General features: G+C 42.0%; 1 protein-coding gene across 4 annotated transcripts; it reads right to left on the bottom strand.

Moving 5' to 3' along the window:
* Positions 1 to 347: 347 nt before the first annotated feature.
* On the bottom strand, positions 348 to 10,029 carry LOC146980094 (cytoplasmic polyadenylation element-binding protein 4-like). Of its 4 annotated transcripts, none has more exons than XM_085788295.1 (12): positions 9,924 to 10,029; positions 7,828 to 8,947; positions 7,642 to 7,740; positions 6,693 to 6,783; positions 5,916 to 5,966; positions 5,235 to 5,258; positions 4,660 to 4,836; positions 4,308 to 4,397; positions 4,089 to 4,207; positions 3,733 to 3,847; positions 3,452 to 3,633; positions 348 to 3,300 (listed from the first exon to the last, which is right to left on the bottom strand). In XM_085788295.1, the coding sequence occupies exons 2-12, from the start codon at positions 8,890 to 8,892 to the stop codon at positions 3,073 to 3,075; spliced, it is 2,241 nt and encodes a 746-aa protein (XP_085644421.1). In that variant the 5' UTR covers positions 8,893 to 8,947; positions 9,924 to 10,029; the 3' UTR covers positions 348 to 3,072. The 4 variants fall into 4 exon arrangements, with proteins under 4 accessions (XP_085644421.1, XP_085644420.1, XP_085644423.1 ...); XM_085788294.1 differs by having other exon boundaries at positions 6,693 to 6,786; XM_085788297.1 differs by lacking the exon at positions 5,235 to 5,258.
* Between the last annotated feature and the right edge of the window lie 2,723 nt (positions 10,030 to 12,752).

The following is a 12,752-nucleotide window of genomic DNA, read 5'->3' on the forward strand; positions in this document are numbered from 1 at the left end:
ATCTGACAATATATAATACAACCTAATGACATTTTGTTGCGTTCGTGTATTGTTTTCACAGATAAAATACAGGGCTTTAGTAGACCAGAAGGTTTGCCGAGACAAAAGACAGGAGGTTTGGGTGAACTAAAATAGCACCCAGTAAGGCCTGAAATAAGCCTCAGTCTATAAATACCTCTGACCTGATTCAACCTAACCAACCAGATGTGCCTAAAAAAAACGCCATCTCACAACAATGGCATCAGGTATAAAGAGGCAGGTCAATTAACACAAGCCTCACAGGAAATACTTAAATAAAGAGTAAATGAAGAGCCTTCATTGTTTGTGAATCAACATTAAGGGGCATATTTCTTCCTCACAGCTGTTTTATTCGTTCAACATCTCACATTACAAATACTTCAAATGTATGCATACAGTTACAAACAGTTGGCAGCAAATGAATATATGACATTAGATCTTTGCTTTACTTCAATACTACAAACCAACTATAAAAACTGACGTCTTGTATTGTAGCGTAAATTAATCAGGAAGAAAATATAAAAATTGGAACTTACGTATAAATGTCAAATGACTTAATAAAAATCAAAATATCAGGTAAAAAAAAAAAAGTTAATAAATATAACCTTCCCAGCATACAATTAAAAACTATTGAAATTTTTGCAATCAAGTAATACTAACAGACATAATATTCTTTTCATCTGAAAATGTGGAGCACAATACAGCAATTAGAAAAACTAGACACATCAACGAGTTTAACACATCACCCAAAAAATATAACAAAAATCTGATCAAAATGATAGTTATACATTTCAATTGAAAATATAGCAAATGCTAAATACATTATCGACCTAGTATATACAATGTTTTCAATCACAGTAGCATGGTAGTAGCAAAATAAGTAAATAAGCAAAAAACTAAAGTTTAAAAATAAATTCAGGTATAAATTATTTTTTTTCTTGCAGACATCAGTATGAACAATAGGAAACAAATAATGTGTAAATGACTGCATGATTTATATGGATTAAATGACTTACACTGCGGAGATTTGTTTCTGGAAAGAATAAGTATTGCACATAATGGCTCAAAGTTAACTTGCAACATTAAATCACATTCAGGTTATGTCCCAAAGCATGCCACATCACAAAGGGGGGTCAAGTGATCAAGTCTCCTCATCTATGTCCTACTGAGTGTCCTCTACATTACAAAACGCATCCAAAGTGTTGTCACTGTGTAGATTGCATAAACATCATGTCTGTGTAAGGAAGGCAGACTCCATCATGTTAAAGAGAGGCTACAAGAGAGGTGATCTCAAAGAGATAAGGAAAAGAAAGTTGAAAAGGAAAAAGGAGATCTAGTGCATCACATTAGGTCCTGCATTAACACTAGCCATTTTATTTCTGTATTATATTATGCATGCCAAGAATAAGTAGAACTTACAGGCAGTCCCAGAAAGATGATCTAAATATTCAAACAGCTGATATCCACTCCGGTGTTAGAAGGGAACATTTCACATTGACCAAAGCCAAAACATTTACCCTAATCATAATCTTATTGACTACACCTAGGAGTGAAATATCAGAATATATTTTCAAGACTATCAAAATCAGTTTAGAAAGGTCTTGTCATGCCTGTAATTATGTTTATTAGGACAGAGGAGAATCCATATATGACTGGCTAATGATAGCCTTATTATTATTATTATTTTTTTTTATCTACAGAATCACACCAATGCACCAGACAATTTTCAGATTTACCAGCACTTAAATATATAAAAGCTAATTGAAAATTATATTAATATCATTCATTTTCTTTTTAAATTAAGTTTACCATAAATGCAGATCTCTTAGTAACAAAGGTACAAAATTATTTTTCACCAAGTGAAAAAAATGAGGTATTGCAAAAGGAGTTCTCCCATCTGTGAAAAATGTGCCTAAAATGACTATTGAAAAAAATATTTAGAAAAGTAGTGCATAATAAATGTATATATGTTCATGACAAAATAATCAGCTATAAAACACTGTACAAAAATCAGCAGGCCATGTATAAAATAATATCTTTATCTCTGTGACAGCAAATTCTAGCTACTACCATATCCAACCACAACACTTGTGATAGAAGCTCCAGTCATGGTAGAGCGTGCAGTGGTACACCATGAGGACAGCTCAGGGAGACTGGACTGTGCATTCCCATTAGTTTGTACTACATTAGCATGTTAGCTTCCAGTGCTAATATCCCTGACAATATAAAGTGAGCAAATACTACTGCCAATACCTGAGCCCTGAGGGCTGTGTCTTTATTAGCTGAAACCCACAAACTGAAACTCCAAACAACTCCAGCCTTTCATCTGTCATATGACAAGAGGACACAACATTATCCTGAAAACCCTCAGATCAATGTCTGCTTTTGATGATGCGTTTTAGGCCAATCTTTGGTTTGCCCTTTCTGGTTACAAAGTATCCACTTTTAAACCAAGACCTAAACACTCATGCCAGCAATCCTAACACATGTGCCAGACTGAGGGGAGATTTTGTTTTTTGACATGGCCAGATGCTTCACACTGAGCTGCTTGTAAAACTCAGTCGTCCACCCATCTGAGACTGTGTTCCTCCTCTTTCCAACCCAACCATTTGTACTCAACCTTTGGTAAATGGTACAGTTGTTCTCTAATCCTGCAAGCAAAAAGTAAGAAAATGCACCCTTCTTAAACTCATCTTCCATAGTTAGTATACTGATTTAGGTATGATGAACCTCACTTAAATTTTATGTTAATCTTGACAACAAATGTAAGCAGCTTTGCCAGCTAACACGAAAAGAAAGTACAGTCAAGTCAGAAAACGTCTAAATCCAAATCTAATGCATCCATATGCTCATGCACACTCAAAGTCAAAACATAAATGGGATTTCACTCTCTTCTTAGCATTTACTTCTTTTAGAAGGCCCAATTAAAAAATAAAATAAAAAATAAATTATGTTTTTTTAACTTAAAAGAAAAGTGCATTTATTTTTCATATCATAGCCCGTACCCCTTCCCTAACTACCCCTTTCTCAGTCTCCCTCCCTTGCCCTCTCGCCTCAGTTCCAGCGGAAGGAGATGTGTCGTGGTCGGTCCCCTCCCTCTTTCACCAGCGGCTTGTGGAACTCACGACCGGCCCGGGAGTGGATGGCTGCCCAGCAGTACTCGCAGTAGTACTGCAGACAGGTCACATTGGCGCAGAAGAAAGGAGCGAACTTCCCCCCACAGCGAGTGCCCTGACACTCATCACACAGCTGGTCATCCAAGACATATGGCTTCACTTCCACCTGAGATGGAGAGGATGGACGACAGGAAAACTGTTAAAATGGAGGTCGAGAAATATATGGATGCATGCACAGCGGCACGCTGGCTAGGTGGAAATGAATATTTAACAACGTCCATCCTTCATTTTTAGGACCTGAACAGGAAGCTGCTCACCCGTTTATCAATCTCCCCATGCTGCAGCTGAACAAATCGGGCACTAATGGCTGCAATGTAGCTCTGCTGATTGGAGAAGGCCACTCGTCCCGCCCCTTTTGGATACTTGAGTTCAGGGTCTGTGTCAATCCCTGCGTAACACACTCCCCCATACAGACGATCCATGATCATAGCGAGCTCCACTGGAACGGCAATAAAGAGTATAAGTTGGTGGAATCTCGACAATTCCAGTCATAGTAGTGTAGATCTGCTAGAGGTCACCGCACACAAAACATACGCACCTGCACGTAGGGGACGAGGGACACCTCCTACAAAGATAGTCTTCCTTGGGTCCAATGGTTGAGAGCCATCCATTACAAAGTCACTGTCATTTAGGTTCCAGGGTCGAATCTGGACCTAAAAATAAACAAACAAAAACTGTTATATTCTCAAACTCAAGCTACTCTACCACAATGATCATTGGTGGGTTGTTGCTACAGAGCCAGATTATTTGTTAACAAAACAAACTGTACTGAACTTGGACAGAAAGATCAGACACTGGTGCCAGTCAATAATATTCACATTCAGTGAATTCAGTCAGTTTTGCACTTGTGCAGCAAGATGGATAACAAGCAGCATGACAGAATATCACACTCACTGGCTTGTCTTTGATGGTGGGGCTGGAGACACACAGGTAAAGCTTGCCATCCTCCTGAATGCAGGCGTCAATCAGAGCCTGAACAGAGCTCTCGTCTTGAAACAGCAGGAATGCATATCCTGAAAAGGTTCGACAAGCAGAACAATGAGTACACGCAACAAGGAAATAGCATATCACAATGTCAAGACGCTTGCACAGTGTTAAACTTGTTTGACTCACCTTTTGGTGGAAAGTAGGACTTGCTCTCTGCCTTGTGAGGCCAGTCAACAAACAAATGACCAAATCGACGGAAACTGGCAGTGATTTCATCTGAAAAGGATGTTGTTAGCCAATCATTCAATAAAAAAAAAAATCAGTCAGTAAAAAGTGCGTGCGAGTGTCATCATCAAAACAACTATTGCTACAACAGGAGTCAATGATGTTGATTGATAAGCTATTACTTCTCAACATTTTTTTGGCTAAAAAAAAAGTTTAACAATGTTTGTTTGTTAAAGCTTGTGATCTACAGTGATGTAGATGAGAAAACAATGAGCTTAGTGAAGCATCCACTGTACCACTTATAGGACTTTACCTTCATCTATGTCTGGGGGCAGCCCTCCAACAAACACCTTGCGGGAATAACGTTCTACACGTTCACCATTGAGGTGTGGGAAACAGTGGGCTGATCCCAGGCCAGGAAGTCCCTGGTCGCCTGACTCGTCCTCTCCAAAAGAGCGCTCGTCCTCCATGGGGAACAGAGAGGAATGGCCTAGTGGAGAGAATGATCTGGATTACGCATACTGGCTCACCACTAATGACCTTTTAACTGTTTTGAAAGTGTTTTAATAAAATGAGCAGGGAATCTGATTGGATGTGAATAAATACCCACAATGTTAGGAAACACACATACAAAAGCAGCCATGATTACCATTTTGTTGACACATTAAAAGCATCAGTATATCACTACTAGATTTTTATAGGCAACCTTTGAAGGCTTTACAGGAAACAGGCTCAAAACCTGACAAGAGTCAAGGCAGAAATAAACGACAATGACAAAGATCAAGCAGACAAACACAGAAGCAAAACAACAAAGAGGACATCATTTCAGGGGTCATAACTGGCTTCTATACAACAAGGAGCAAATTAAGACACATTCAGAAACTTTACCTCGTCTTCTGCCATAACTTCTCGCTGCGTGTAAAACAACACAAAACACTTTTGAAATGGCTTTTTGGAAAAAGGCACATCATAATAAAAGTGAAAAACACTGCAAGGGGTGGAAATGAATTTGTTGGATTATCAGACAAAATGGCCGCCGCCTTATTAAAGTAACAGCCATTCTGAATTTCTACAAGCCAAAATGGTTGTCATCAAAATTTCATATTGAAACCTTAATCTTGAGTGGGTATAATAGAGTAGTTTAGAGGGCACAACTAACAAAAAAAAGCATAACTAGAAATATAAACTGTCCCTGAACTTCCCTGACCACATTATATATATATATATTTTTAATTTAACTTCCTTCATTGAGACTTGCTGGTTGCACACATTCAGTAGCAAGGCAGTTTAGAAAGCTATAAAACAAGAAATGTGACTTTAGCCATTTTATGTTTTTATCACTTGTTATACAATGCATCATAGTGCAGTTATATGATATCCAGAGGTTTGACTTATTTATCTCACGTCAGCTCACAAGCTAGTTCCTGTCAACTACTTTTAATTAACAATGAAGTACTGAGTTGCATTTAAAAGGCTGGAATTACTTCTTATCTGCATTTGGCACACATAAATTTCAAGCCCTGACCTCTGCTACAGCACTGCATATTTGTATGCATGTTATTTACATACCATTCATAGGTAGCGGCCCGTCTCCACCCTGGTGAGAGAAGGTGTAACGTCCTGTGTGACAAAAACAGGAGAGGCTTCAGAACATGTCATGAATGTGGATTATATGAATTCCCTTCCCTTACATATGCATAACCTTAAAACCAAATGACATGATGCTGCAGTGGCGTGGGTTAATGTATTCTCTTCCGTGTCTGTCAGAAAAAGGATTGGCACACATTTGAGGAAAGTCATTTAGTAGATAAGTCAAACTGTACTGCACATGTAGTTTGGGTTATTCTTCCATGTAAACAAATGGTTGTCCATGTTAATGTCATACGCAAGACAAACACTGCAATAGGTAAAAGAATATGGCCTTAAACTATGCTAATTATTACTAGATCTATTCTTTTTTTGTTGTTGGTGCCATTAGTATCAAATTATTTTATCTTGCAAGTTAACAAGTTTTAAAGTAGACATAACACTTAGTTGTGTATGATCATAAGTTTAACATCCATCAAGATGTATTGAAAGGCAAAACCATGTACTTGTTTAACATGAACTTTCATGAAATTGGCATTTGAAACTTTATTTTTCAGTCCATTAACCCTAGATGTACTGTACGGGTTTGTAATTCTTGGGACCCAATAAGTCTAGCTGTCGGCACCGGCATCAATTGCAAGCACAATGAAATGGTACCCAATTCTCCTTGCTGTCAAATATTTGAAAAAAATGGCTTATCTACAGCCAGCTGTGAGGAAAATCTACCCCTTCCTAATCATTGTTAGTGTGGGAACAAACCTTTCAAGGAATCCTGCTCAGCCCTCATAATGTCAATCAGTGAGTTCTCCAGAGAGTGCATGCTGAAACCATCAAAGGACCGTGTTCTCTCCTGCTGAAAGAGAGGAAGACAACAATTAGCCTCCTCACTTCTCACTTCCCACATCACATCTAAAGAAGCACAAGCTGGAAGAGCCCCGATTCAGTTTGCTATGATGCTAATTGCTATTTTTTTATATTTTTAATGCAGAGAATATCCCCACAGAGACTTTCAGAGGAAAGCACTGTAAACAGAAAATAGATCCCTGAGTGTGTTACACAAAAGTCACCTGCATATCTCTGCAATCAAATCACACCTCTCTCGTTTCTGGTAGTTTCTGAAAGCATGAGATGGAAATATGTGCTGCTTGAGGAGCTGGAAAAAAATTGATTCTTACTCTTGGCCAATTATTTTTAATTTATTTGCTAAAGGTGAAAATATAATATTCTAAACCATTCCAAAAACATAGAAATGCCAGGAGAGAAATACATAACACGAAAGGGTGCTTCACTTTGTATCTAACTGGGCTGAGAACATGCAAGGCTGCAGTGGAGCACAAGACTTCTCAAATCGGGACAAGAGGAAGGCCATGTGATCAGAGCAGATGATAAGAGTGCTCTCCTTCATCCAAATGATCTAGATAAGATCTCAGACATAGGCACACACAGTAAGTTTCAATTCATGCGCTTAGTTGGCTTAGCTGTCACGTATCCTATTTTTCTCAATAGTTTATTTGTTTAATTTAAAACAGAGGGTCATGTTTAACAGGATTAACATCATTGGTCCCCAGAGGGGAGACAGACATATTTACATTTCAGCCCATTGCTGTTTTCAAGACAATTACAACTGAGCTGAGCTTCTCCTTTGTGGCCAACACGCCTTGCAATTCCCTAAACATTAGGCTGAGAATTACCTATGTGATGTGCTCACCTGGAAAGGATAGATGCTGTCATTGCGGCTCATGCTGTCCTCCACCCATCCTTTGTGATTGAAGCCAGAGCTATTTCTGGGGAACTTCTGAGAGGGAATCTGGGGAACACATATTTGAGTTTCATACAAGTCTCCTGATGAAATATATTCAAATATATATGTGATCAATTCATGCAAAAAATCTACCTGATTGTTGGGGAAAGACTTCTTGAGTGGAGAGATGGAGTTAAGGCCTGTCATGCCTCCTCCTACACCCCGCCGGTACTCTCGAACCCCCTGAGTGCCTCCCCAGCCACCATACCCACCGGGGCTCCAGGATGTGGAGGTTGGAGTGGAGGGACTCTGGTAGCTTCCCCAGGGTGACGGGGGTTTGTTCTGAGCAGGAGTAAGGTGTGGCAGCTGGGTGAACGGTCCAGTGCGATGGGGATGCGGAGGAAAGGAAGGTTGGGGTGGATGAGGGCTAGCTGGGGAGCGCCGATGCTGCTGTGGGACCCCCTGACCATGGGGGTGGTAGTGCTGGGGATGAGGTGTGGGTGCATGGTGCTGGGAGACTGGTCCAATCTGGGGGGAGAAACTGCCTCCCGCCCCAAAGCCTGGGCCGGCGTGGTGGGAGAAGTTCTGGAACAGCAGAGGAGGTCCGTTGGCGCTGGAGCCAGCTGGGCCGAAGAACCCGCCAACGTCTTCCCCGACCACAGGAGACTGGGTGGATGGGACAGCAGGGGACCAGTTGTTGAAGCTGGTCAGCGAAGATGAGGAGGAGGTGGACTGTGCACAGCTCGTACCCATGCCCAGGCTGTCCTGGTAGTCAAACCCACTCAGCACTGGTGACTCCATCCTCAGTTTCTCCTTTCCGCCACTGCTTTCCAAAGAGCCCTTCTCCAGTGACCCATCTTCAGGAATAGTGCCCTCCAGCTCTCCTAGGCCTCCCCCAGCCTCCTGCTGGCCCGGAGACAGGGCCTGAGGCTGGGCCTGGACCTGAGACTTCTCCTGCATGTCCTGTAGGTCCAAGGCCTTGGACTTGTCTGAATCCAGAATCTCATCTTGCATGTTAGTGTGTTGAGCTACAGCAGGGAACAGCCAAGCACTGCCCCCATTGGTGGAGCAGGTGTTGTTTACGAAGGAAGGGGGGCTGGGGGGGGTTGACGGGTGGTGAGGGTGCTGGGGTTGGAGGTGAGGAGGGATCCTTACAGGGAAAGCAGATTTGTTACCACTGCTGTTCTTCACCAGAACTCCAAACCCGTAGTCCCCCATTTAGGACGCACAGTAAATCTTCAATTGACTTTTGGCTTTCACCGTCTTCTTTATCCTACGATGTGGGTTATGGGGAGGGGGGGGGGGGGGTGACAAAAAATAAATTTAAAAAAAATGCATGAGAATGTTGCACCTTTAAAAAAAAAAAGAAGGAAAAAAAAGGACAAGCGTCGCTAAACGCAGTGAACGTGCTTGGGCTGCACCCTGCCTAGTCTTGTGATGCAATCAATGAGATTAAATCATTGACTCGCTTTGGCCATGGTTAGGCCTGGATGAAATATAACACTCGGATAGCAGGCAGGCGACCACGGCATACACCCAGCGAGCCTAACCAGCCCAGGCAGCTAGCAGCAGCCTGAGCTGGTAAAGCTGACGTCTCCAAAGGTCGTTACGCAGCTAGCAGCAAAGCTAACAGCTGCTCCGCCACCTTCCATGTGCCCTATTAATCATGCACGTCCAGACAGTCAATTTTAAACCACCTTTATGCAATACAGTGCATCTGTGATCACGTAAGCGCCGTGGCGTCGTTCAGCGTTGTCACTTACCGAGTAATCCTCCGTTTTTCAGCAATGACCTCCTAGCACACAACCATTTAAATACAGGAAAATGTTGATGACGTCTCCTGTCTGCTCTGAATCTGGGGTAGTTCCCTTCCCCGAGCCGCTAGGCTAGGATAATAGCTGATAACCGCAGCGACGCTGTAGCAGCGTATTTGCAAAACCAGCTGGGAGGCAATAAACTGCTCCAACGGCTACAACGTCCGTCCGTCTATCGTTAACGCTCACCGAGCCCGTTGTCTACCGTTACGACGCGACCGGCAGACATTTCCCCGTACATGACAAGTTGGAAATGGTGTATGGCTCTTTAAACGACCTCGTCTGTTTCGTGTCCTGTATGTTCAATGTCACACAGCCGACCATTGCCTGCTGTCATCAATTTTACATCTCGACATACCGTGACGAAACCTCGACTGGCCGCTCGCATTTATAGACCACCGTGTGTGTATTTGCTGATGTGTCGTGCATAGCTACCTTCAGTTCGGCGTCATGACCTTATCGCTTTGATGTTGCCATATTTTAGCGCTTTTCCTCTTTCTGCATTTCCTTGGCAGCCGGTGTAAATGGTCTCCTCTCTTCTAGCTGACAGCTGGGCCAGTCGGGAGACACTTCCGTCTACAAGCCCCGCCCTGGCCGTCAGCCACCAGCCACTGGGCGTCAGGAGTTCCCTCGGAAGCCCCGCCCCTTCAGGCTAAAATCTAACGCTTGATTGGATGGCTACTGCACTGGTCATGCCCACAGCACTCCTTCTCAATGAATGGCACATGCACTCAAGACGTTCTTCCCCCAAATAAGGATGCCTTCAAATCAATGGGAGGAGTTGTACGGAAAAGAAAAATACATTACAGTAATGATCCAAGGAAATTTTTAAACCCGTACCCAAGACAATAAAAGGTATTACAGTGTTGGAGTGCTGTGTGCTCAGGGAATGCAAATGGGGAAAAGCCAAAGTCTAGTAGCCTACAGACAACCACCATGTTTCCCAAATGCAGATGAGGTAATTTGGTTAAACAAATGCTCAGGCCTTGAAAGGCAATGTAGTAGTTCAACAAGATAGACAGATAGACAGACAAATAGATAGATAGATAGATAGATAGATAGATAGATAGATAGATAGATAGATAGATAGATAGATAGATAGATAGATAGATAGATAGATAGATATGCATAGCCTACACACATACATACATACATACATACATACATACATACATACATACACATATATGTATGGCAGAGATCACATACATACATACATACATACATACATACATACATACATACACATATACATTTTGTTGGATCATTAAAACCTAAGTCCATAGCAAATTATGGCATAGCAATCTCAATAAAATAAGATGCTGCTATTTTCAGAGCTTAATCGACCTTGAGAGCTTGATTAATTTTACTTCAGTCAGACCTGTCATGTGCACTGATCATACCAGCGTATCATACTTTCACATAGAATACGGATAATTTTATTGATATGGCAAAGTGGTCTCCCTCATCTGATGTTTAGCTGCAGGCCAGAGCCTCACATATTTGTGCATTTCTCTTCACTGAGGCTGACTCTTTAAAACCTTAATGATCATTCACCAGGAGAGGAAAGAGTATCCTTTTCAAAAGAAGGACTCCTTTCGGGCCTACAGTATTCATTACCGAAGTGAGACTAGAATTGCTTGTTTTAAACCTACTCAGGCAACCACAACGGACCATTAAACCATTGCAGCAATCACCACCCAGCTAACTGTGTTCCCCAGGAAAAGACACACTGGGTACTCTGGCCAAATATGCATGAATATGAATACACCGACAGAGAACCGCTGTTGTGACAGTTAACATTTTGCCCCAGATAGCACCAGCAAATATTGCCTTTGAGATTAAGCAAACTCGAATGAAACCTCGTCATGATTGTGCAATAACGACACGACTGTAAACCTTAAATCAATTTGAGCACAGCCCATCATTGTAGTCAACTTAAAATAAAATACATGTACTGTACGTAGTCAAAAAAACAAAAACAGAAGTAGCCTACCTGAAAAAACTACTCAATTTCAGTTACTTTTTGCCCAAGAGTAGGCTATTATTTACTGCTTTCTTGTTGAGTTTGTCTTGTTAACACAGCATTCCACTCCCCCAAGGCAGACCCACCCTTTATTTGTATCCTGTAGTAGCAGCAGTACACATCACCCCGCCCTACTCCCATGTGCTGCAGGGCCTGTCAGGGTGGTTGAACAACACAGCACTGTTTGTCTTGAGCTTCTGGTTTCATGTTAAAAATAACAGACGGCTGGTCCAGGTGTTACTGGTCTGATACTCTCAGGTCAGTATCTACCAAGTGAATGAGGCAGCTACCGTTCCAGGCATGCATGCGCATTTGAATGTGTGCTCCACCATCTTATGTAGGCTGCTTTCTACTACAGGCCTTTTGAGGCTGGCAGAAAGTTGTTGTGTCAGCATTTTCTTCCCTGGGAGCAACGCACTCTCTATTCCCCAGAAACTGAGCTGTGCTTTAGAGGTTCCACTCATCTTATTCTGCTACAAATGTTGATGGGATCATTCAGTACTGAGTAATTTTCTTTTCTTTTTTTTGCACCAGCTTTAGGTAAACAGAAGACATCCATCTCTCTGAGGCCAACACAAGACAGGAGTAGGGTGCACCCATTAACCTTCGGATGCTTCTTAAATGATTCATCCTTGGAACGTAGGCAGTCAGTCATTAATTCATTAGTTCACACTGGAGCTCAGGACAGACGGCTATCTCAGGTTTCTCTGCTCACAGGCACAGTCTCTGCGGCTCAGCCTCTTCTCAGATGTGATCTCTGCCGCCTCCATATTGATAGAGCTACGTTGCCATACCAACCATACAAGCTGAGAGATTTCAGCCAGCTGCTCATTGTTTGGCCGAGAGGTCATCCATCTCTGACTTGATGTATTGTTACAACAAGATGAGTGTGACACAGCATAATTTCTCCCACACGCTTTAACGTCAGAAAATGTATCACCTCATGCACTGTGGCCTTGTTTATCAGCCCCCTGACTGTGTGCAGCCATAGGTTTGGTATGTAGCCCACACAGCTCTAACTATTTGTGGGCAGAGAAAATGTATTTCCAGATTCAAAGTCAAGTGAGTCCTTTATGTCTAAACATGCAAGTTGTGTTGTGGCTATCACACTCAGGTGTTGAGCTATATACGTAGTCTATATTAGAGAATTCAGTTTTAAAGAGATCCCTCAGCAAAAATGATGACATAACCTAACTTTATCTAGTTCAGGCTCCATATTGTTCTATTTCCCACAATGC

This window comes from Trachurus japonicus, chromosome 10 (assembly GCF_045865225.1).
Source record: "Trachurus japonicus isolate A0001 chromosome 10, Traja_1.0".
Classification (NCBI taxonomy): domain Eukaryota; kingdom Metazoa; phylum Chordata; class Actinopteri; order Carangiformes; family Carangidae; genus Trachurus; species Trachurus japonicus.